This window comes from Micromesistius poutassou (genome assembly GCF_964030765.1).
Source record: "Micromesistius poutassou genome assembly, chromosome: 18".
NCBI classification, from domain to species: Eukaryota; Metazoa; Chordata; class Actinopteri; order Gadiformes; family Gadidae; genus Micromesistius; species Micromesistius poutassou.
Window position 1 is genome coordinate 1,549,990 of NC_140288.1, and position 25,989 is coordinate 1,575,978.

At 48.3% G+C, this 25,989-nt stretch overlaps 2 protein-coding genes across 2 annotated transcripts in view; one reads left to right on the forward strand and one right to left on the reverse strand.

Annotated features, from left to right (window-relative positions):
* ppfia2 (PTPRF interacting protein alpha 2) overlaps nt 1-11,516 on the forward strand; it is a gene marked incomplete at both ends in the record, with an annotated part of 16,505 nt that extends 4,989 nt beyond the window's left edge. Inside the window, 11 exons of the mRNA XM_084483237.1 lie at nt 1,613-1,694; nt 3,188-3,388; nt 4,947-5,009; nt 5,764-5,796; nt 6,100-6,275; nt 6,780-6,877; nt 7,281-7,456; nt 8,300-8,368; nt 9,219-9,375; nt 10,171-10,227; nt 11,458-11,516. Coding sequence (XP_084339363.1) covers nt 1,613-1,694; nt 3,188-3,388; nt 4,947-5,009; nt 5,764-5,796; nt 6,100-6,275; nt 6,780-6,877; nt 7,281-7,456; nt 8,300-8,368; nt 9,219-9,375; nt 10,171-10,227; nt 11,458-11,516 — 1,171 coding nt within the window. The remainder of the gene's footprint in view (nt 1-1,612; nt 1,695-3,187; nt 3,389-4,946; nt 5,010-5,763; nt 5,797-6,099; nt 6,276-6,779; nt 6,878-7,280; nt 7,457-8,299; nt 8,369-9,218; nt 9,376-10,170; nt 10,228-11,457) is intronic.
* A 2,681-nt stretch (nt 11,517-14,197) lies between these two features.
* Nucleotides 14,198-25,989, reverse strand: part of acss3 (acyl-CoA synthetase short chain family member 3) — a gene marked incomplete at its 5' end in the record, with an annotated part of 31,594 nt that continues 19,802 nt past the window's right edge. Inside the window, 7 exons of the mRNA XM_084482686.1 lie at nt 14,198-14,291; nt 14,379-14,554; nt 15,884-15,983; nt 16,599-16,721; nt 17,223-17,304; nt 18,993-19,056; nt 19,676-19,771. Of these exons, the coding sequence (XP_084338812.1) occupies nt 14,217-14,291; nt 14,379-14,554; nt 15,884-15,983; nt 16,599-16,721; nt 17,223-17,304; nt 18,993-19,056; nt 19,676-19,771 (716 nt within the window). The 3' untranslated portion in view covers nt 14,198-14,216. The remainder of the gene's footprint in view (nt 14,292-14,378; nt 14,555-15,883; nt 15,984-16,598; nt 16,722-17,222; nt 17,305-18,992; nt 19,057-19,675; nt 19,772-25,989) is intronic.

Sequence of the window (25,989 nt, forward strand, 5' to 3'; positions counted from 1 at the left end):
GCTACTCAAGTGGTCCTCGACACTTTTGTAGTCCCTGATCCGTCATCTAGGTCAGAAAAATGAGTGCTACTACTAACAGGTTGTGTATTATATAAACATCCCAGGGAACGCATGCTAATCACACTGTGCTAATCTCATGCCTACAAAGATTTCATATATATCTTATCAGAGCCTTGGAACCTTTTTAAATGTCCAATCAACTACCAATAGCTTATAGATCAGCAGTCTCCCAGCCGTCCCCATTATGCAAATGAGGCGGCCCGGAGTGGGTCCCCGACCCAGAGGTTGGGCAACACTACACTACACTACACTCCTGAGGGGCCCTCAACCCCTGTCCACGCCTCCACGGCCCCCCCGCCATGCCGCCATCCTCTGGGAATGTTCATGTACATATGTGTGTGTGTGTGTGTGTGTGTGTGTGTGTGTGTGTGTATATACGTGTGCGTGTCTGTGACACACAGGCGTCTATACAGTGCGGACAGTTTGTTGTGTTTCATTACGTTTACAACCACCGCCGCCGTCCTCGGGAATGTGCCGCGGCAGCGTTTGATGGAGTCGATGTTGCCTGCCCCTCCCTGGGTCGGTGGGGGGGGGGGGGGGGGGGGGGGGGGGGGGGGGGCGTGATGATTCTTCTCCTCTATTATTGTCCTTTTCTTATGCTGCTGTTTGTATGTATCTCTCTTTGCGCTGAGTAGGCGGGGGCCTCTGGACACACCGCTCATTAAGTCTGTGGCTGCGTCCCACCTTAACCCGCGGTACTTACTAAGCAAATACTCTCTTTCTTCTTCTCTCTCTTGTCCTCCCTGCAGAACACACACTGACCTGCCATCCCAACCCGACACCCTCACTCAGCCCACCCTCACCCTGACACAGGGCACGCCGCACACACACACACACACACACAGGGGGTTCAAAAGCATTCGATTTGGTGTTCATGTTCACAACAATGACTTTTCACACCGAGTGTTTTAGTGTTGGGATACTGATAATACTTCAGTACTGCTATACTACAGTACTGTTCTACTGTTACTTCAGGGCAAGGTGTTGTACTATTAATAGTACTTCAGTACTGCTATAATACAGTACTGTTCTACTGTTACTACAGGTCAAGGTATTGTACTACTGATAGTACTGCAGTACTACTATAATATAGTACTGTCAGTGAGTCACACATGAGGGTGAAGGTAGCCTTGTGCCTTTAAGGGTGTGTGTGTGTGTGTGTGTGTGCGTGTGTGTGTGTGTGTGTGTGTGTGTGTGTGTGTGTGTGTGTGTGTGTGTGTGTGTGTGTGTGTGTGCGTCCATAGCATGCTCATCACATCTCATCACATTCTAAAGCAATTTGGTGCACAGGATGTATACACACACACACACACACACACACACACACGTCTCTTAGACACACACACACACACACACACACACACACACACACAGCAAACCCCACCCCATCCCATCTGGATCACTGTGCTTAATGGCTAAGGAGTGCCTTTACAAGGGGTTGTGTGAGGGATTGTATTGTTTAGCGTGTGTGTGTGTGTGTGTGTGTGTGTGTCCATGTGCTGCTCTTTGGAACATGGATGCTAAGGAAGTGTTGCGCTCCTCCCGTCCCCAGGCACGAGCTATTGGAGGAGGCCAGGAGGAAAGGCTTACCTTTCGCCCAATGGGATGGCCCGACAGTGGTAGCCTGGCTGGAGGTAGGCAGTATGAGAGGTGACTGAGGGAACATAGTCCATCGGCGTTAGCATGCCATAGCCGCAGAAAGGCTAAACGACAGCAACACCAGGCTGCTGTTTCTAAATCAAAATCTGCAGTTATTAATCAGCATTCAATTATTTTTGAATTGATGATCATCAGCCCTGTAAAGATAGTATTTGCGTACCCAAACTCAGACTCAAACCTTCCTCGGGTCATGTGTTTTAGAAAATGGATGATCAAAATAACCATCAATTAATACCAAACACCAGAACGGGTCCAGCAGTGTATACAGCGTTCTCGCTCTCTGAACTGTACTCCTACATAGCAAAAAAAAATCTGCAAATTGTACTGAAATACTACAGAAATGCATATTAAAACAGTCCATCGTCGTAGTGTTAACCCTGACCCCTCACATTCGTGTCATTACTCCTTGTTACGATGAAACAAGCTAGCTTGGCTTCTCCGTGGGTTATTATTAACGTCTTTGCATCGTGTTGGTGCAGTGCAAACACCCACTACACACTCCCAACAGCGCTGGCTGTGGTTCAGAAACCACAGCCACGCTTTCCATTGTTCTGAAACCACAGCCTAAGCAATAGGGTAATGTGTCTCTGCGCATCTGCAGTTGCTTTCGCTATTTTTCGAAAGATACAGATTCAAATAGAGGGGGCGAAAAATACAACCGAGAGAGCCAAGACCCCTCATGGGGCCGATATGAGACAAGAAGATGAAATAAGTCTTTATTTATATATATATATATATAAAACAAAATGTGCATACTCGACTGAGAAATATAATAATACAGCCCCTTCGAAGCCTGCTAGTGGCATCCACAAAGATCTTTGTGTTGTTATTATTGATGCTACGCTGCCCTCTGGTACCAGAAGGTTGGATTACACCCCAACGTGCAACCCGCTCAACACTCAACACAAGCCACGACGCTCGCTGGTAGTGAGCACCCTAGTCACTACATTGTCCTCTGACAGACAGACAGGTTGTACTGTAGGAATGTACAGAGTTTTGTAGATTTGCCCCTTCACTCTTTTTGTCCCCCCCATTCGTTTTTTTTTTATACTTTTACCCTCCGTCTCTGAAGTCCTTCCAACATGTCAGTCATAGCCTAACTGGTGACCTGTAAGGTGGACGAAAAACAGACACATCAACCCAGTGAATCAATTGACTTCTGGCTTGATTGTGAGTTTAATGTTCAAAGTGAAAAAATGGATTAACATGGTTACACTATTTTTAGTTAACTATTTATAGTTGATATTGACAGCAATTCTATAAGTTAATTATTTTTATTCCTTGCACACATTAACATTTACATTTAAATGTGAAATGTAAACGTACATTTTTTTGTCAATTATTTTTGCAAAATATAAATATTTTTTTGCATAACTAAATGTTTTTTTTGCAAAAGTCAACGTTTTTGTAAACGTCAACGTCAACGTGAACGTCGCTGTAAATATAAAAACGTGTCTCCGCCCCCTAGCTGTGGCTGGGCATGCCCGCCTGGTACGTGGCGGCGTGCCGCGCCAACGTGAAGAGCGGCGCCATCATGTCGGCGCTGTCGGACACGGAGATCCAGCGGGAGATCGGCATCAGCAACCCGCTGCACCGCCTCAAGCTGCGGCTCGCCATCCAGGAGATGGTGTCGCTCACCAGCCCCTCGGCCCCGCCCACCTCCAGGACCGTGAGTCCACGCAGACGCACCCCGCTCCCCCGGACGCACATCTACAGGAAGATCTATAGATCTAGATTTAGATCTAGATCTATAGATCTAGATTTAGATCTAGATCTATAGATCTGGATTTATATTTATATCTACAGTTCTAGATTTATATCTAGATCTATAGATCTAGATTTATATTAATATCTATAGATCTGGGTTTATATTTATATCTATAGATCTAGATTTATATCTATAGATCTAGATTTATATTTATATCTATAGATCTAGATTTATATCTATAGATCTAGATTTATATTTATATCTATAGATCTAGATTTATATCTATGATATATGTCTATGCATTTCAATGTATATCTATAGATGTATATATATATATATAGATACTGTATATATTTTGATGTATACCTATAGATATACATCTATATCTTTAGATCTTATATATGTGCATGCATTTCTGTCGGCTAGATATAGCTATATAGATCTTTATATATATACATATAGATCTATATAGGAGTATAAACACACACACACACATACACACACACATACACACATAAACAGACAGACACACACACACACAGTCTGTGAGGTATCTGCCCCTCCATCTGGACATGTGCGTGTTCTGCTCGCTGTGGTTCAGTGCATAGTGGGGATCTGCACAAACTCGGACCGTGTTGTTAGTGGGCTGGACCCACAGTCTATTTATACAGCAGCAGTTCGCTTTGTTATGGTGCAGGTTGCCATGGTTACCATACACCCATGACCAACTCGTACCGCCTTTGCTTGCACACACACACACACACACACGATAAATAAGAAGCCGATCCCCTAAATAGTGCTACACATTTTCGGTGGCAGCTTCCTGTTTGCTTCACCATGACGACCAAGACAGCCATGGCAACGGCCTTGCTCTCCCCCATGGTCGTCTGTCCTCGGTCAATAACACACACGCAAACACAGACACGCAAACACACACACTTGCACTCACACACACACACACACACACACACACACACCATGGTTGTGACCCTACATTGTGGTCTAAGTGACCCGCTAGAACACACACACACACACACACACACACACACACACACACACACACACACACACACACACACACACACACAGATGTTAGGACTTAAGACAGCGATGGCTCATGGGAAATGTAGTTCGTATGCCATGCAGGAATCACCCGGCAGTGGCTTGGAACACCTCCTTATCGCATCTCTTGTATTGTGCATGGCGAGACGAACCTCCGTGTGACCATGACCAGTGTACCGTTGTCCCTTGTGTCTTGTCACCCTTGTGTTGTGTGTTGTGTGTGCTTCTTGTGTGTGCGTTTTTTTCTTGTGTGTGTGTGTGTGTGTGTGTGTGTGTTCAGCTCTGCGTCTGACTGTGATGCTATAACACTATTGGCTTACAGTGGTGCTGCTCTTCTTCTTTAACACTGCTTGCCCCTCCCACTGGAACCTCTACTACCAATCACGCGCCGCCTCCGGGCCCTCCCCCAACCCCCGCACCCCCTCCTCCTCCTCTCGCCGCGGCGCGCGCCGCGTAGCCGTCGGGCAACGTGTGGGTCACGCACGAGGAGATGGAGACCATGGCCGCTCCCTCCAAGACGGTCAGTGTCCTCATCTTCGTCTTCTTCGTCCTCTCGGTCCCTTGTCGTTGTTCCCTTGTCCACTGACTCCTTACCTTCCTGCCCCCCCCCCCACCCCCCCTTATGTAGTTTTGCGGCTGAGTTTCACATGTCTTGCATTGTATCTTTATTCTCTTGCCTCCTTGTTCCCATGTCTCCTTGTTCCCTTGCCTCCTTGTTCACTTGTCCCCTTGTCTACTTACTCTAGTGGTCTAGTTGCCCGAGTTCAACGTGTCCCTTCGGTAGGATTGGAGATGATGTCTTGAGGGCGGTGGTGAGGCTGTTTATAATGGCTTCATTTCCCGCCCGCGTTCCAGACACTGAGCTGTGATTCGTCGTCTTGCGCTGGTCTTTAAGGGACAGTGTGTGACATCACATCTGTAGGTGTGCATATTGTGGCAACCCGCTTCGGGGAGTGAACCCGCCTCGCTCGAAACAGCACACGAATCGCTTGGGTGTTACGCCACAACGGCACGTTTAATCAAACAATAAGTCTTTCTTATAAAAGAACTAAAAGATGATCGCGTGGCGCAGCCACAACGGCTGGACTCTCCGTCCACCCCAGCCACGAGAGAGAGCCCCGAATGGACGTGGAAGCCTGCCTTTTGAGCAGGTTTCCTCCCGGCTCCTCAGGTGCTCTGCATCAGGTTGATTGCGACGGGGCCGGGTTGCCACAATATTCTCATGACAGTGACTCCTTTGTTTCCTCTAATTTATATCATTCAATTTCCTACAGAAATCTCAGTCTGAGGAGGGCAGCTGGGCACAGGTACTGCACTACAAACACCCAACGTGTCCTCACTCAAGTACTACCTATGAACTCACTTACTGGCAATACTCTGAAGTATACACACATACCGGCACTACTCCTAGTATACATACTCAAGACATATTAAGCTCACCTTCCTTGAGAGTATGACCCTTTCACACATCGACTGTAGTCTTTAAAATGGATAAGAAACGACGATGATAACCATGTGCTCTGAACCGCCACTCCTTCTTCCCCCCCCTCCGTTTCCCTCCGTCGTCATTCCATCTCTTTTCCTCCTGTCGTTGCCGTGGCGACGGGCAGACGCTGGCCTACGGCGACATGAACCACGAGTGGATCGGCAACGAGTGGCTGCCCAGCCTGGGCCTGCCGCAGTACCGCTCCTACTTCATGGAGTGCCTGGTGGACGCCCGCATGCTGGACCACCTCACCAAGAAGGACCTGCGCGTGCACCTCAAGATGGTGGACAGCTTCCACAGGTAACGCGCGCACGCACACAAACCTATACACACACACACACACACACACACACACACGTGCACGTAAAGATGGTAAGTAAGTAAGTAAGTTTAATTTATAGAGCACATTTACACACAGCATACACTGACCAAAGTGCTGTACAATGTCAATAAATAAAAACAAATGGTAAGAAGAAAAAAAATATATATATATATACAATAAAATACAACAATACAATACAGAATACAGAAGTCCTCATATCAATACAAAAGGAGGAACATTCAATATCAGTGCACACCACATGTGAGCAGTAGATAAATGGTGGACAACTTCAACAGGTAACACGCACACACACACACAAACACACGCACATGCACCTCAAGATGGTGGACAAGTTCCACAGGTAACATGCGCATGCACACACACACACACACACACTTATACACACACAAACACACGCACGTGCACCTCAAGATCCTGGACGGCGAGGATTTGAATATCTTCTTTGTGTGCGTCTGCGACAGAACGAGTCTGCAGTACGGCATCATGGGACTGAAGAAGCTGAACTACGACAGGAAGGAGCTGGAGCGGCGCCGAGAGCACAGCCAGCAGGAAACACGCGGTACCGTACCGACTCTAATAGTCTCACTGTACCGTACCGACTGTAATAGTCCCACTGTACCGTACTGACTCTAATAGTCTCACTGTACCGTAGTGACTCTAATAGTCCCACTGTACCGTAGTGACTCTAATATTCACACTGTACCGTAGTGACTCTAATAGTCCCACTGTACCGTACCGACTCTAATAGTCCCACTGTACCGTAGTGACTCTAATAGTCACACTGTACCGTACTGACTCTAATAGTCCCACTGTACCGTACCGACTCTAATATTCAGGCAATGTGCGTTACCATGACAATTGTAATAGAAAGAAAGAGAGAGGAAAGGTCCTATCAGACGATTATTTTTAATAACTTGTCGCTAACTTTCATTGCTTCCGTATGTAACGTCCCCCCCCCCCAGACGTGCTGGTGTGGAGCAACGAGCGCGTGATGCGCTGGGTGCAGAGCATCGGCCTCCGCGACTACGCCAACATCCTGCTGGAGAGCGGCGTGCACGGCGCCCTGGTCGCCCTCGACGACAACTTTGACTTCAGCAGCCTGGCGCTGCTGCTGCAGATCCCCAACCAGAACACTCAGGTAACCCCCGGCGACCGCCTCCACCGGCGACCTTTGACCTCTGACCTCGGGGCGGCCATGATGACTGACGACGGGTGGGGGGTGGGGGGGGGGGATTATGCAAGAGCCAAGAGCTTTGAGTCGGCACCAAACACACATGGAAACAATTACAGATTTATTCATGTTACAAATGATCCGGTAAACCAATCAGCAATCATCTCATCGATTCACCTCCTCAAAGAAATACAAAACGACAGGAACGACGGAGGTAGAGAACAGACAATGGGGGTTAACCGGCACAGAAAGTATTTAAAACAAACCGAAACACTCGTACTTCTGTGGGTCTTTAACACTGGCACTTAATGAACACACTTATTGTATGTTGTACGTAAAAATGTTTTACTTATGTAGCATCTTAACCCAGCTGTCTTTGTTGTATACGGGGAATGGGTTCAACTAGCATTTGTTAGTGCTTGGCACTTGGTTCTATGAACGTCCTTACTGTACCGACGACAGCGATATATTTCTATGTTTCTCTAAGTCGCGAGTCGCAATTGTAAGTCGCTTTTGGGACAAAAAAGCGTCTGCTAAATGCCCCAAAGGTAAACGTCATACAGCTCTGTGCGTTTCCATGGAAACCTCCCTGGACGTCCCGCCCGGCCCCGCCCCTTTTGCTCTGGCGGTTCGGCTGTGCCGGTTGTGGTGTGTCACTAGTGGACACCGGCGGCGTCTAGGAGGAGTCCTCCCCCCCCACGCTGCTGCTGGTCCCTCACACGGCCTCCTCCTCCTCCTCCTCCTCCTCCTCCTCCTCCTCCTCCTCCTCCTCCTCCTCCTCCTCCTCCTCCTCCTCCTCCGTCTCCTCAGGCACGTCAGATTCTGGAGCGCGAGTACAACAACCTGCTGGCCCTCGGCACGGAGCGGCGCCTGGACGAGGTGAGGGGGGGGGGGGCGGGGGGAAACACACACACACACACAACACACACACACATACACACACAACACACACACACTGAACGCAGAGCAGGCCATTCCATCCCCGGGGACATCACTTGTGTCTCTTTAGTTCCGTTGGCCCGTTGGTTTCCACGCCGGTCTAGCTCTACATTAGCAGCCTTTCTTTAGCGTCGATTCTGGTTCACTTGGTACCGGTGCGACCCTCGGCCCGGATGTTGTTGGGACCTGGGGGACCTTTAACTCATAAGGTTCAGATTAGAAAAACTTTATTTATCCCAAAATGGGCAATTCAGTTCGCAGTTACCAGTCTCACATAATAAATTACTTAATAAATACTATAAACAGCATAAGAGGTAGACACAAACAAAAACATACATCAAGCGCACGCAACGCACGGGGGGCCGAGTTGAAACAGAGCAGGCTGGCTCGCTTTTAAGCTGTAAACCACAGAGCTTAGCACAACCACCTCCAGGCTCAAACATGTGTGTTTGGACCCATTTCCAGTCCTCTGTAGGCCTCGCTCTAGCACTCTGATAGCCCTACACCGGCCCTGCATGATATTATAGTATCAGCACCTTTTTTTTTTTTGCATAGCATCCATGGGCCAGCGAGGAGGAGGTTGCTAGTTTGATCCCCGGCTCCTCCTCCTAGCGTGCCGAGGTGTCCCTGAGCAAGGCACCCAACAATGAATGTTATGCGATAATTGCAGAAGTGCTTTGAGAAGGGCCCACTGTTTCTGAACGGCGCCGTGTGAACGCAGTCCGCTCCCCGTTAACACCAGTAACCACGTTGCGTCCCCCCCCCCACCACCCCCCCCCCCCCCCCCCAGTGCGACGACAAGGACTTCCGGGGCCCGTCGTGGCGGCGCCAGTTCCCGCCGCGGGACGTCCACGGGATCAGCATGATGCCCGGCTCGGCGGAGACGCTCCCAGCCGGATTCCGTCTCACCACCGGCTCGGGGCACTCGCGCCGCCTGCCGCCGGAGGGTAAGCCCCGCCCCCACTCCGCCACCTCCGCCACCTCCACCACGTCCACCTCCCACGAACACCTGTTGTTGCTGTTGTTGTTGTCGTTGTTTAAAGGGCACCTGTTTTCGTCCGGCGCCCGTTTGTTGGGGCGTCGGCGGCCATCTTGTTTCTTTCTGAGCGCTAGCTGGATTGTCAGCGCGCCTGTTGAACGGAAACGGCGCCATGGCGGCCATGTTGGTTCTAAACGCGAGCTGAATGTCTCGAGTTTCCCCTCCCGGCGGGCGTTTAGAACCAACGTGGCCGCCATGGCGCCGTTTAACGTTTAACAGGCGCGCTAACGTTCAGTTAGCCTACAGCAAGCCGTTTCTAAATCCATCCACTAATGACGTCACAAGTGGGGTTAACGGAACAGCGGGTTGAAGTGTCTATCGTTTATTGTTAAAATAATCTGTGCAACATTTGAGTTCTTGTGTTGTTCTTCTGTTTGTAAATTACACACAATTTATTCGAGTCCCGAGATGAAGACTAACGCATAGCCGAGACATATTCTAACCCCTCCCCCACACCCGTGCGTGTGAGAGTGCGTGCAAGAGAGTGAGACTAATTGTATGTGTGCATGTGTGCGTGCACGAGAGGGAGACTAAATGTGTGTGTGTGTGTGTGTGTGTGTGTGTGTGTGTGTGTGTGTGTGTGTGTGTGTGTGTGTGTGTGTGTGTGTGTGTGTGTGTGTGTGTGTGTGTGTGTGTGTGTGTGTGCGTGCTGGTGTGTGCACCCTTGACTCTGTGTCTCTGCTCTCCCCCGGGACTGGTGCAGTGCTCTATGAGGGGCTGGGCGACAGTTCTGACGACATGTATTTGGACTGGTACCAAGGTCAGCTATCTCACTAACCACCGTGTTGGGAACCCCCCCCCCCCCCCACCCCCCACCCCCCACTAACATCACACCCCCCCCCCCCGCCCAGACTGCCCCCACTCTCCTCTGAACACCAGTGAAGCGCCCCCACTCCCCCACAAGTGATTCCTCATCATCCTATGAGTGTCCATCACCCCCACCAGATCACTACCTCCCCACTCTGAACACCTGGTGGTGCTGGTTTAGGCCCCGCCCCTCAACCAGTGATCCCTCACCATCCTGTCAGTGTCTTGGTAACGGATCTTGAAGTGGAAGCAGGAGAGACTGAGACTGCTTTTTTTTTTTATTGATTACCAAGACCGGTTTGGTCCTTTAACGCATGATGGAGATTTGAAACAAATAGAATAAGGTATACTCTGTATAATAATAATATTATTATTATAATTATTATTATTATACTCTGTAGAATAGGTCACGTAAGTCCTCAGTTCTAACATCACCCTTTTGAAACATAAAAGTAGAAAACTAAATGGCTGACACGCCTACTGTACATGGGCTGATGTGAATGTTTCCAACAAGTCCTCAAACTAAATGTTATGTACCTTATCTACCCCTCCTCCCCCCCCCCCACCCCCAGTCCCACCCCCTCCCTTTAGTCTGTTAAAAGAGAACACGGTTAAAAAAACAAAAGGATAAGCAGTTATGTTTTTGTTTTGCTGCGTCTGGTTTGAACCGGTATGTCCTCCGGTCGGCCTGCATGGTGGAAGACATCCCACTGAGTTCTCCTCTAACAAAAAATGGCGGGGCCCGCGTCCGCCCCGCAAGACACGCCCCCTCCTCTGTGTTGTCGTCTCCCGGTGGGCGTGGCCTACGGCTACGCCATCTTGTTTGTTGTTGTTTGTTTGTTTTTTTTTGAAAGAAAGAAATGACCGACAGAATCTGTCGGTGTCAGAGGGGTCACATGGCTGTGAGAAGATGAAGCCCGTCTTGTCCATGATTGTGTTAATATAATTTGTGTTGAAATTGTAAATAATTATACGTAAAGAAAATATTTTTTGTTATGTAATGAGTGCGTTGGACCGGGGGGCCATTTTGCTGTAGCCACACCCCCTCCAGCTTCTTGACCAATGGGCCTCAGACCTCACAGTGGCCCTCAAAGTCCTACAGGGGCCCTCAATCAAATGATGTCAGAACGACCCAGAACGCGCCCGCTAACCCTCTCTTCCTCCCCCTCTCTCTCCTCCGCAGTGGGGCCGTCCATGGTGCAGCGTCTGGACAGCTCCACAGTAAGAACGTACTCGTGCTGAGGGGAAGGGCCCCGGGCCCCTGGCCCCTGGTCTGAACACCAGCCTGTAGGTCACACACAACACACACTAGTGAGGGGACTCGGTCACATTCGTCGCTTTAACGCGACTTTTTTTCCTTTTTTCTCCTGTAGCGATTGCCGCCAGGCACACGTTGAGGTACTTTTATGTTCACGTACAGAACAAGTTGACTGACGTGAACTGGTCAAAGCGCTCATTTCCTCAAGTCGGCTTCTTGTCTGAAGTGAACCTCATATAGCCCTAGAACGTTAAAGGACAGGGCGGAGTAGCCCCTCACAGTCCGTCTCTCTGGCTCACAAAGGCCCGGAGCACACCACCAGTGTAAAAGAGTTGCATTGAATCGACGAGTGTAGCCGAGGCCAAAGACTTAGCAGAACCAGCATAGGTTTACACACAGCACACAGAGAAATGCATGCATGAACACGCACGCACGCACACACGCACGCACACACACACTCCAGCTACGCAATGATTTTTAAAAAAGGGGTTGTTTTGAGCGTCTTCATCCGTTTGCCTTGTTTGTGATCTTTCCGTCTCGTCTCATGAAGGTGCGTGGGGCTAAACACGTGTTTCATACATTCGCTTTAATCGTCCCATTTCATATCAGGAATCTAAACGTTCAACTAGAGCATGACACCATTCCCGCATCCACAAGATAAACGCTATTTCCCTTCATCACCCCCCCCCCCCCTCCCCCTCCCCCCGCCATCAGACCAGACACCACGACGACCACCGCCGCTAACGTGTCTGCGTCTCCCGCCTCTCTCCCCCCAGCTCCAGTTCTAACCTCCTGACCTCTGACCCCGGCCGTCCGGCCACAGCCTGGTCTCGTCAAGCCAAACCGGGAACAAAAAAGCAAAACAATAAAGAACTCTCTGATGACATGCACTGCCAAGAAGCCCGCCCCCCCCCCCCCCCAACCCCCTAACCGCCAACCACTGTCCTCCCAAACCCGTCGCCATGGAAACCAAGACAGCGGCCCTGGAGGCTGAGCGTTGGACGCGGGGGGGGGGGGGGGTCGTCTCCACCCATCCACCCACCCGTCTCACCCACCCACCCGTCTCACCCATCCCAGATGTTGGTGCTATACCTTCTCTCCCCCCCTTCCTCCCCATTTGTACCTTTTACATGTACAGATACTCGTGGATGCATAACGTTACGGTGTACTACTGACAGATGTGTAGGGGTTGGACTGTAAATGAACTATAAATAACGCTGTTTTTAAATGTAAGTATATAGATATAAATATATTATATACATATACACATCTATGTAGAAGAAGAAGGATATTGGGTCAGAACCCTGTGGTTGGTAGGTTTTAAAACATGCTGCTCTTTAAAACAGTCTTAACACGACCCTGGCATCCCCCCCCCCCCCCGCCACACTCGGCCGTCGTGCTGCTGATGAAGACAAGGAGGACGATACTGTGACAGGTCTGGATCTGTCTTGAGCGCACCACTCAGACCCAGAGAAAAGACGTGAAAGCCTGACCCCTTCTGGCCAACGACAAAATTTCAAGCCTCTTCATTTTTTTTTATTTTAGGAATGTGGTAAAAATAAAAAAAAGAACGCAAAATGTACCAGTAGATACAGCAAGGTGTTTTAAACGAGAGCAGCGCTGTAATAATAATAATAAAAACAATAAACTCTGGAATTGACGTCACAAGTTGCCACGGAGATCAAACAAAAAAAAAAAGTAAAAATGGACGTTACTCTGGACATCGCAGAAACTTAAATCTCAGAGGAATTCCCAACGTGCAGGACTTTCGTTTGTTAAAGTGATTCAACGTCCTTTAATGAATCGGTAAAAACCCACACAACCAAAAGACAGCGCTGTGAATCCTCCAGAGAGAGAGAGCGACCATCAGATCCATCGTCCATAGCGTGTATATGAAACATGTTGAACGTGAGGCGACCGAACCGCAAAAAAAACACCCCGTGGGCTTGCTGTGACTTACGTCGGTGTTAAACTGTCGAAAGCTTTGTATTTTTCTCGTTTTTTGGGGGGGTCAGGGTCGCCAGGATGACCCCTACGTCCCCCGTCCCCCCAGTCTGTCTATCGCTTAATTTCGGACGGACTCCTCTTTCGATCGGAACGGGTTTACGACATCCGCGATTTGCACGAACAACGACTCATTTTGTTAAGTGTCAAAGGTTTTTCTGTTTTTTTTTTATTTATTACCTGTACTTTGGTCAAAACTATGTGGTGAGCGAAATACATTTTCATTGTCAATAAACTACTGTCAGTGGACAACTAGTTGTAATACTTTCGGCTCTTAAATCATTTTTCTACTCAAAACTTTGACTGCTGCACTAAATCATATGCGTGTGTGTACAGACTTGATTAGTACATTAAAAGTACATTAAAAACATCAACAAGACTGATCGCCACTGGTCCTTAGCTGCACACTAGACTGAAGGTTCAAGGTATCCGATAGAACCAAAGACATCACCTCACATGTACCGAATGGTCTTCTTTTGCTCTTATTTTGAAAATCAAGAGAACATCCTTGCAGAACACCGCAGTGACCACAACGTGCGGACGAATACAGACGTTCTCGCGTGTCGACCCCGAGCAGCATTACTGGGGCTCCTCTCCCCAGGGGGCCCCTCAGAGTGCTGGGGGGGGGGGGGGCCCCGAGGGAGTCCTCATCTGGGGGACATCTCTCTCCAGGGGCCCCCTTATAGTGCTGGGGGCCCGAGCACCTGCTTCTCGATGTCCTTGAACACGTCTGGGTCTTCGATGGTTGGCGAGATCTGGCCCCGAAAACACACACAGTTTATCATTCACTGAAGACCCAGAGGACGCTATTACACCTCGTCGTGTTTGTCATCGTGGCCCACCTTGTACGGCTTCCCGTTCACCAGGTCAGCCAATGAGGACCGGGGGATCTTCCCCGACCGGGTCTTGGGGAGCGCCTTAACGAACAGAACCTTCCTGAAGGCGGCCACCGGCCCGACGGTCTCCCTCACCAGCCTCACCGCCTCCGCCGCCACCTCCCGCTGGCTCTTCTGCAGACCTGCGGACGTTCCCGTTCATTAACACACGGTGGTTCTCAAGCGGAGGGTCGCGGCCCATACCTGGGTCTCGGCAGGGGGCCTCCACGTGGTGCAGCGAGAGAGACGCATATTAATGTTAATTATGGGCGTTGGAGCACGCTGTGCAACCGGGAGCCAAGGTGGTTCGGGGGGGGTGGTGGAACATTTACATTTTACATTTAGGGGATTTTAGCATTTTTATCTTTGGATAAAAAGTTGGTTCTTATCCGAAGCGACTTACAACGGTTCATACGTACATTCACACACTGACCGGCGGAGTCAACCATGCAAGGCGACAGCCAGCTCGTCCGGAGCAGTTAGGGTGAGGCGTCTTACTCAGTGACACCTCGACACTCGAGCCAGGGATCGAACTCGCAACCTTCCGATCGCAAATCAACAAACTCTACCTACTGAACTAAGCCCTGACCTTAAAGGGGTGGTTCGGAATTTTGGACATCGGACCTCATTTCCAAGTGAGCCAGTGTATTATTTATCATTGGAGACCGTTTTCGACACTTTTCATTCATTTTTCATTCAGGTTTCATTCAGTCCTTCTAGTTGCAGAGATCGCTGGTGCTAGGCTAGCGCAAGTCGATGGGAACTGCTAGCCTGCCGATAAAAACAGTTTTACCCACTCCACAGTACACAGAGGCAAATCAATTGTAACGCCAGACTATACATGTACAAGTCTGTTGATAGAATAATGTTAGAAATAAAACTACCCTTGCATCGCATTGCATTTAGTTCATAATCCCTGTAGTTGGAAGCAGGCTACGGCAGCGGCGGACTGATATTACCTGGAGTGCGCTTCTCTGTTTACGCTCTGCTGTAGTGAATTGGTTGCTACACCGGAGTAAAGTGAAATGAGAAAGTAGTCGTATCGTTGCGATACAAGGATAGTTTTATTTCTAACATCAACACAGACATTTACATCGATAGTCGAGCGTTATAATTGGTTTGCCTCGGGTGTACTGTGGAGTGGGTAAAACTGTTTTTATTGGCAGGCTAGCAGTTCCCATTGACTTGCGCTAGCCTAGCACCAGCGATTTCTGCAACTAGAAGGACTGAATGAAACGTGTTGAAAACGCGTCTCCAACGATAAACAACACACTGGCTCACTTGGAAACGAGGCCCGACGTCCAAAATTCCGAACTACCCCTTTAAGACCTACATGTAACCGTTTCCTCTGAACGTTAGTATACGTTTAAAGACCGACCCAAGGGAATGCTGTAGGGTCGAATAATAATACACAGAGAAAAGCGCAGACAAATCGACATCAACGCTAACGGCTGTCACGGCGTTGGCCTCACCGTTCCGGAGCACACACATGGCCAACGGGACGAGGCCTTTCAAGGCGTCATCCAAGCCCACCACCGCACAGTCCACCACGTCAGGGTGCTGCAGCAAAGACTGCAACACAGAAGAACAAGAAACTGGAACTACAACAACGGTTGACCATTTAAGCTATGCTATACGGCAATTCACCGTGACGTCACACTATGTTCTTCCGGGTGGCAAAAGCCGATGCGTTCTCCGTTGGCACCACTAGTAAACAAACCCTTCCACCATCGAGAAAACAGAGTAAATGGCTTGAATTAATGATTTTCTTCTTGCGGGGTGCTCCGGGACGTCTCATTAATATATATATATATATCATATATTATATTATATGAATATAGTTTTCGTCATCGTTTCAACTTCAGATCAACAACAATGTTTTGTTGACTGTGTGACATAGTCTTTATTGTTATTTATTTATTATTATTATTTATTATTATTTGTGTTTACAGCCGGCTGGATGGCTTCTGGTCAGTGGTAGCCGCTCGCGTTCTGCCACCCGGAAGTGTCGTTACGGCTATTGTTTACTAACATTCTGAAATGCCGTATAGCGACACTCTTATCCAAAGTGAATTACGGTGACAGATAAAAGTTAGCGACGGGTATTTCCAGAGCAGGTAGGGGTTCGAGCGTGAGGTTTTAATCCCTGGCCGTCCTGACGTATACATTCTTTATGGTCGGTCTTACCTCCTCCAAGGCCCCGGCGGAGAGCCTATGGCCGGCCACGTTGATGACGTCGTCAGAGCGCGACATGATGTACAGGAAGCCCTCCTCGTCGACGTAGCCGGCGTCCATGGTGTCATAGTGGCCCTGCGGGGAGGACCACAATCCTCCTTTGCTTATTCTTGTATTTTTTTAAAATTTTGTCTTCTTTTTAGTTATTCACTCTCCTGTTCTTCTTCTGCTGTGCCAAGCATGTTTAAGTTGAACATTTATTTAGACAAGGTGTAGATGTATCAGCAGTCACATTTGAATACACTTTTTCAATGACACTAAGAATGATTCATGATCATTAATCTTGCTAGTGATACGGTCGAATTTTATCCTGAAATATAGTCGTTCACCACTAGATGGCGGCCTTGGACCACACCGCGACTGTAATCGAGTGTTTGCAAAGAAACGACAATTCTCCAAAGTTAATTTAGCTTAAAAGCAGTTTTATAGTTTACCATAAAATAAAATATCAGGACAATTCCCGTAAGGGTGTAAGATCTACGTGCATATTAAGTTTGCCTGTCCAATAAGCTCTGATTGTATGCCGTTGGCTGTGAGAGGGAGCAGTTTCCTACAGTATTAGAGAAAGACACTTACCGGGAATTTAGTGAAGTAGAGCTCCTTGAAGAGCGCAGCGTTCTGCCAGAGAGACAGAGCTGCTCCTGGGGGAAGAGGCAATCTAGAGAGAGAGAGAGAGAGAGAGAGAGAGAGAGAGAGAGAGAGAGAGAGACCGGACACTGAGAGTCTGTTTCACCCTCACTTCCATACAACTCATAAATGAATGTATTGACATGAAAGCATGCATTCATTAATTAATTAATTCTCGACTCACTTATGAATTGTATGGAAGTGAGGGTGATTTACATGAATACATGAATGAATGAATACATATTTTATTTGATACATGGTAGACAACCATATCTAGATAATTGGGCTATGCATGTATGTATGCATGCATGCAGGCATCCAAGCATCCATATCTCCACTATCTAGGTACGATTGTCAACCTACCGTGAACCAACGAAGAAGAAGGGGCATGTGGCCGCTGGCTAGTGTTACACTGTGAGTCTAGACGCTAGGGGTCAGCGGGTCTGGACTTGACCTGGTGTGACCCCCTGACTCGGACCTCTCTGGGGTGGGGGGGGTGGGGGGGCGTGGGGGGGCGTGGGTGAGCACCAGAGCAGTAGCTCCGGTGTACGGGAGCAGAGGGGAGACGGCTGTTTGTTTATACACAGAGCGCCTGATAATTCCTTCAAACCCTTTTCAGGTCAAAACGTCTAACTCTACACCAGGACTGAAACCCTGTCCTGGCTGTGCCTGGTCCCTACCTACCCCCCCCCCGCCCCCCACCCCACACACACACAGTAGAGACCCTCCTTGACGTGATGGTGCCTGTTCAAATAAATACTATGAAACAGGCACGAGCCGATTCTACTTGTCAAAGGACTTGTGCAGACATGGTCCAGGTAAATCAGGTAAAAATATATTTTACATGCACTCGAGTCCTGACGGATGGCGGGAACGGACAGACACACGTGAAAAGTGCACGTTTTTTGCGGATAAAACAAGCACAGCCACCCACCCCCCCCACCCCCCCCTTGAGAACAATCTAGTTCATGTTCGTGGAATCTAGTGTGTGTGTGTGTGTGTGTGTGTGTGTGTGTGTGTGTTTGTTTGTGCGTGCGTGCGTGTGTGCGTCTTAGGAAGGAGTTCATTTCTTAGTTTTTCCTGTGAAGTCTGGCACCTTGCCCGCTCCTAATCCTGCTGTTAGAGCGCGGGAATAAAGTGTGTCTGGAGGTCAATGTGGTCGTCGTGTGTGTGTGTGTTGATGGAGAGGTAATAGTGTGAGAGGGGAGGGACAAAGGGATAGAGGAGAGAGATAAGAGAGGGGAGAGAGTGGGAAGAGGAGAGAGAGAGAGCAGAGGTAATGGCGTGAAAGATAGCCAAGGAACAAAGGATGTGGTTTTAAAGGGCCAGGGCTTTGATGGAAAGCGCCCTGCCATCTCTCACACACGCACACACACACACACACACACAGACACAGACACACACACAGACACACACACACACACACACTCCTCTTGACTTAAAAAGTTTTGAGGGCCCCTTCAACTGAGGCTGAGTTATTCACAGATAAATGAGAAATGTTCACTTTTTTTGCTAGATATTGCCTTTCATAAATTTGTATACGGTGTCAAAGACTTATTGAAATTCTGTCAAGAAGCAGTCTGTCAGTTGTTTGTGTGCGTGCGTGCGTGCGTGCGTGCGTGCGTGCGTGCGTGCGTGCGTGCGTGCGTGCGTGCGTGCGTGCACATGAGGAAGGGCTAAGCGAGCACAGCGGCACGGAGTCATTCCTCAGCCTCTTACCTCACCACGATATTTCCCAGAATCCTCGGCGCCAGTGCCTGCATGTCGTCATCCACTACTTCCACTGTCGGACGGGAACGGAGACCGGAGCAAAACGGAATTCACACCACGGAAACAAGCGTCACACACACTGAAACACGACGAGGGCAGCAGGGGAAAAAAACATTCACCAGGTGTGGATGTGATGGACCGTTACAAGCCGCTTGAGAATCTGCCTTTTCCTTTTGATTTAGTGACACGTGTCCACCTAGATGTATGACGGATAGATCAGCAACATTTGCTACCGTCCACTGGGTAGGCTGGTAGACCGATCTGTCCGTCATGCATCTAGGTGGACACGCCCACCTGTGAGGTCATTAAAGGGGACATGTTACACCACCAGGTGTGAGTGTGATCAGCCGTTACAAGCCGTTTTGAAATTGTGCAGCTTCTGACATCGCAGGCGAGCGTGTCCAGCTGACGTTTGCTACAGTCCTCCGGGCAGGCCGGTAGGCCAATCTGTCCAGCTAGGTGGACACGCCCACCTGTGATGTCAGAAGCTGCACATTTTCAAAACGGCTTGTAACGGCTGATCACACTCGGTGAATGAATGAATGAGGTGGGTGAGGAAACGTCAACTCAGATGTAATGATTAGCCAGTCATGTGACGGGGGGGGGGGGGGGGGGGGGGGGGGGTTTCTCACCGTTGTAACCCGGTACGGGCTTCCCGGCCTGGCCAGCAGGGGGGGTCAGTGAGTTCCCCAGGCCGATGCAGGTGGAGGTGATGGCAGAGCCCGTTTCTGGTCAGAGACGAAGAGAGAAAATATGTAATCACTATTCCATTACATTTCCTCTCTTCCCCTTCCAGATTACATTTCAAAAATCGTTTTTGATTCAACAGTGGACATTGATTTTGAACGACGTAATGTGTTTATGAAAGCCAGGGAAATTGCTGTAGGAAATGTATGGAAAAGGAAATCAACATCAATTTATGTCCGGGCAATAAAAAACAAGGAAAGATCATTTTGAATAATGTTTACAATTTGTGTGTTCCCCTATCACTGAATATAAAAAACTATACGCATGTCACCTTTCTACCATGAAGACCTAATTCACGCAATATCTATGACTCACTCACCTCTGCTCACTCTCCCCTGCTCACTTTCCCCCATTCTCCCTCTCCCACTCACTCTCACCCACTCACCCCTTTCCTTCTCTCCCTTCATGTCAGCCGGTTGGCCTACATCCCCGCCATTAACCCCCTTTAGTCGCTCTCTTCTCAAAACACAGAGGGCGTTCTACAGCTGGAGCGAGGGTCAGGTTTCAGTACCACAGCCGCAACCATTTAACTAGAGCAGTGTGCTAAGGTAAGGTAAGGTTAAGGTAAGGTAAGAGAGTGTCATTTTATACTCAACACAGCTAAGGCATCGGCCACAAGTAAAATAGACACGATTTTACCCCGCACCTTAATGAAATATAAAAAATGCAATAGAAGTGGTACAGAGCGATTTTAAATCGATGGATGTTGCCTCTTTTTAACAATCGACATGTCCTCCAGGTATATCTGGATCATTTTACCAACAACTAAATGCATCTATCTTTAACATCTCACACACAGTGGCTTCAAAAACAAAGTTATTACATTATTAATATCACTGGCAGCCTGTCGTCAGTCCCCGACAGCTACTCACCAAAAGACTGAAGACAGAAAGACAGCAACGGACCATCTGTCAGTCTGTCGCCTGATAGACTCACTTCCCCCCCCCCCAGGAGAGACTGGGACTGGCACGTGCGTGCATGGCTGCATGCGTGCGTGCGTGCGTGCGTGCGTGCGTGCGTGCGTGCATGCGTGCGTGCGTGCGTGCGTGCGGTTCACTTCATAATTGCCGATTTCGATTACCCCTACCAATTGAATGAACACTTTAAACTGAAACTTTCCTGTAACATCACATCAAGATGTCTCATATTCAGGTAGTTTAGCCATTGGTAATACATTTTTGGATTGCGGTAGTATGCGGGACTATTGACCAGTTATCATTTTTTGTTTTCTTTGCTCAATCTACCAGGGAGGCAGTTGGGATAAATAATTTAATGCCAGAAAGGGAACATGAAAAAGCATCAATTGACCAGCCCTTTTTTTTTTTCCAATTGATTAACCCGCTCTCTGTGAAGGACCGATTTGGTCACTCAACATATTTGGGATCCGGACTCACTGGACCGGAGAGTGTGGGCGAAAAACGAGGGGGCAACTCCAAAAACAGTGAAGTTTTATTCATTTCAAAAACAGACCCAAGAATAAATAAACAAAAATAAATCTACGTTTCCAAAATACAAATGAGTGTTTTCAAAAAGAAAAGCTGCAATTTGGTCTAGCCTAGCATAAACACAGCATCATTTAGCATTACAGAACATGTGGTTCCAAGTGCTGTCCTCGCATCATGCCAGCGCCTAACTTCCACCCAACACAACATGAGACACCCCTTAAATAAGCAAACCAATTAGTCCCAGGTGCACCAATTAGGCCATACCATTTACCATGGGGAACATTTCCTTGCCAAGGCTCACTTGGCCGGAATGGGAGAGACAGCGGTGAGAAGGGGTTTCACTTTCTCACACTTCCTAAAATATTTAAATGATACGTTTGTAAATTAGTCAAATTTCAAGTCATTTCAATAATTGCCGGACAGTGTGACCGTGGACGTTCTCCATTGGTCAACGGTCTCCCTTCTCAGCTCTCTGAGGGCAGCAGAGTTGGTGTTGGCGGATCCCTATTTGTGCCCGTCTCACGTAGGAGGCGGTCCTCTCTCCCATTAGGACGGCCGAGCGTGACACCGGCCCCTTTAAACAAGCTCGACAAAGGAACCAGGGAGCCGGGGCCTGCGGTCACGCCCGTTTGAGCGGGAAAGAGCCGGACGGCGCTGAGACAGCCGAGAACCTGAGACGGTCCCGAAGGTTAAAATACTGCACAACGATAATCCTCCATCCTCAAGCCTCAGCCAATCACAATCCCCCAGTCGCTTAGCCTGGACTTTCCTTTTCCAGCTCTCTCTCTCTCCCTCTCTTAAATTCTCTTTGCAATATTTCCTAACATTCACCCGTTCACGCACACATTCACACAACCGACGGCGGCGGTGTCGACGGCGCTCGTCGGGAGCTCGTCGTTAGGTTGAGGTTGTCTCGCTCAGGGGACACCTCCACACACTCGAGGGACAACCCGCTCTGCCTCCTGAGCCACCTGCCGCCCACGTACGTTAAGACAGTGACCGACATCGCGATGGAAGAAGAAGACTCGCCGTCGCCCACTGCTACAACCACCAGAAAGAAATGAAAAGATATTTAAAAAAAAACGAGGATAAAGTGAGGAACGGCTAAAAAAAAATGAAGTGCAAGAGAACATGAAAGAGGTATGGTTCGGGTGTGGAGCCAGCTGTCACTCAGCAACACTGCCCGTCGCCTGGGGGGGGGGGGGGGGGGGGGGGATGATGGGTTCAATAGCTGTCATCTCTCCCCAGCATCATCGCCACCCTGTCCCACTGAGGGCTCAGGGTACCGAGTCCCGGTATGTTGTCGTGACGACCTTATGCACAGCATGGCTGTTGCTGCTGGTCGCCTCCGGTTAAACCTGGTTGCCTGGGCGACACGCGGCAGGGGAGATATATGTAACGAACCAAGCAACCCCACACACACACACACACACACACACACACACACACACACACACACACACACACACACACACACACACACACACACACACACACACACACCCAAGGTCAAATGGATGAGTGAGACGGGGGACATTATGGAATGTATTTTGTGATATACAAATCTATAAAAGTATTTTTTTTGTTGTTGTATTTGCCCGTCTAGTGCCAGGGACAGTGGAGTGAGAGAGAGTTGGACAGTGGAGTGAGAGAGAGTTCAGGTGAAGGTCGCCATTCTAAAAGCAGCACAGCACCGAATGAACCAACGAACGCTGAAGACATCCTGAGCTCATCTCTACTGTCTCAGCGCTCACAAAGCCCTCCTCACTTCTGAGTCCAATTAGCCTAACCTCCAGCGCAGCTGAAATAACATGGACGCCGTTCAATTGAAGGCATAATGTAAATATCATATCTGAATGAATCCTTACGGGTAAAACACGCCAACACACAGCTGGCTGGTGTGTGTGTCACTTTAGTACGAGGCAATCAAATCCCCAAAGGATCGTGTTACATTCCTCCACCAACATCCCGTTTCTCTTCGAAACACGGCGTCCAGCGAGGGGAGGAGGATGATCTGACGGACGTTTCCCTGTGTTGTCTTTGAGGGAGCGTCTTACCTGAGAGGAATGACTGACTGCCTGTTCCGCAGATTTACAATATATGCGCATACAGACTACATTTCACACATTCATGCATTCGTCTCATTTATTCACCCATATATTTCCATGCTTTGGCAACACGTCCCTTCGATTTAAATGTCAGGCCGATAAAGCTTTATGGAAATGGCAGGGAACGAGAGAGCGCCAGAGAGAGAGAGAGGAGATGGGAAGATGGAGAGAGAAAGAGAGGGAAAGAAACGTGAAGGAGGAGAGCGAGAGAGGAAGCATAAATTAGAGTGTTTGTTATGTGGCAAAACCGGCAACCAACCCCGTCCACCAAAAAAAAAAAAAAAAAAAAGATTCAAAGAACTGCACACCGGTTGCCGGGCAACGTGTGTGACATCAGCAACCTTCATCGCCGTCACCCGCTCCTCTTCCTCCCCTGAGCGGACGAGGCCAGGTTCTTAAAATAGCTCTCTGAATATTATCAGGCTTCAAAGACCCCTCACTGTGTGTGTGTGTGTGTGTGTGTGTGTGTGTGTGTGTGTGTGTGTGTGTGTGTGTGTACAACACACCAGTAAACATAAACCGGGGGAGGGGGGGGGAGGGGGGAAGGTGAATGAATGAACGAAAGCACGAGATGACAACCTCTTAATCGCGCAAATAAGCTAACAACTCCCGCCACTTCATCTCTCGGCGCCAACTCCAGAAACGCCGCTGGTGGCCGGGGAGGCTGCGTTTTAAACCAGTCGGGGACTTAATTGACTAAACGAGGCCCGGGTCTGCCAGCACAGCTTGTTGTGCTGTTGAATGTTTCGAGCTTTAGAACGCTCAAATTGGCCGTCATACGCGAGGGAATCGCGGTATTAGCCAAATTAGGATAATCAAATACAACTACGGCTGACCAGCTGGTCCAATATAGAACTATTCACCCTGGGATTTGTAGTTGTAGTGGGGGTTTATTGTGGATAATGGCACTAGTTGGATGCCTTCCAGTGTGGTCGATACCATTGCTTGTGAACCGTGACCTTGTTGGAAACCCACCTGCACAATCGATTTACCAAATTGAATTTCTCTCTCAGGTGAATTGCACGTCATCTTATTGAAACATGTGCAATTTTATGTTTCTGGAAAGCGCGTTGTTATTTAGTGAGAAATCTGTTCTGCGTCACTATAATTCGTAGTCGATAGGGTTAGGGTTCGATTTTGTCTTTGTTTTGTAGATTTTGCCTTCATTGGTAGTCGGCTCTGATAAAAGCATTTTCTCACTGATTGAAAGTGAACCGTACCAGAACCCTGGCTTTGGTTCTGAACAGCAGCACTGGCAGCACCACTCTCTCTCTAGTCCCTCCGGTTTTTACAAGGATGTGACAAAAACACGTAGATGAAGCCCATCCTTTATAATTCCTTGGAGAAACACCCTTGGAGTCGTCTTAAAAAGGTACACTGTGTAGTGTTTTAAGTAATTTATTACCTCAAATCAACGTCTTCATTCATAAATAAGTCCTCATTGGTGTAAAATTATCTCTGCCAACAATTTCACTAATCCTCCTGAGCGAAGAATCACTTATCTGTATTTACATAGGACGGGCGAGCTCTACGGAGGCTTCTATGTCCTTCCGGTCTATAAAAAACGATGAACTGCCGAGAGGGACAAAAAGCACTATCCTATCAAGATCTTCTCTTGTAGCTGCCGGGCGTCTTTGTCGTCGTGGTTGTGACTCTGGTTCTCCTCCTCTTCGTCCTCCTCGCCTAGCTCCCACCAATCCACTGCCTCTCTGTCCTCTCCCTCTTCCTCTCCCTACCGGCGTTGAATCGCCTGATGATGATCTCTGACAATGCACGGATATTGAAAAATAAACGGATAAAGAATGTTTCATTACTAATTAGCACATAGTTGCGCTAATAACATGCGTTGTAGTAGAGCAATAAACTCTAGCCTACTAAAAAAACCATTGTATTTGTCGTGTGTCAAGTGTCGCTATACTGCGACAGTAATGTTACCAATAAACGATATAAACATGAGAACATAATTCACTATCTTGCTCGAGGAGTAATTACTCATACATGCTCACACTAATGATTCAATGCAGTTTGAAGTTTGTTTGAAATAACGTACCTCATCACCCGAAACAAAACTTGATGAAGTGGTGTTTGAAGACATGTTGTTGTCATAGCTTCTTGAATCTTGACACATGCCGCCTGCCGTAGTTCCAACAGGTTGCAACGCACATTTGAAAACGCGAGGCGCTAGAGAGCATATTCGTTTGAATGCGAAATATTTAACCACTAGATGGGAGAAAAAATTACACAGTGTGTCTTTAAAGATGGATTAAAAATAAATAAAATGGATAAAGATTGTTTCAATCATTTATCAAATGAATGAACCACAAGAAAAATGTTCTGGACACCCAGTGGAGTTTTTCTGAAGTTCTTCCTAATTGTATATTGAATGTGTTTGCTTGGTTGTTTTTTTAAATGAGTTTGAATGCCAAACCACAAATGATTCATTACAGTAAACTATAGCGTAGAGAGAGCTCAGCCAAGGAGCTGAGCTAAGCTAACGCCCGGTTGTTTAGCTAGCAAGATGCCCAACACAACAGGGACCCTGACGGAAAAAATGACACGCAACATATGGCACAGAGCTCCAACACAACCATAAATGTATGTTTTCTGCTTCAGGGGCTGAAGAGTTGCGACGTAGGGAGTATGTAA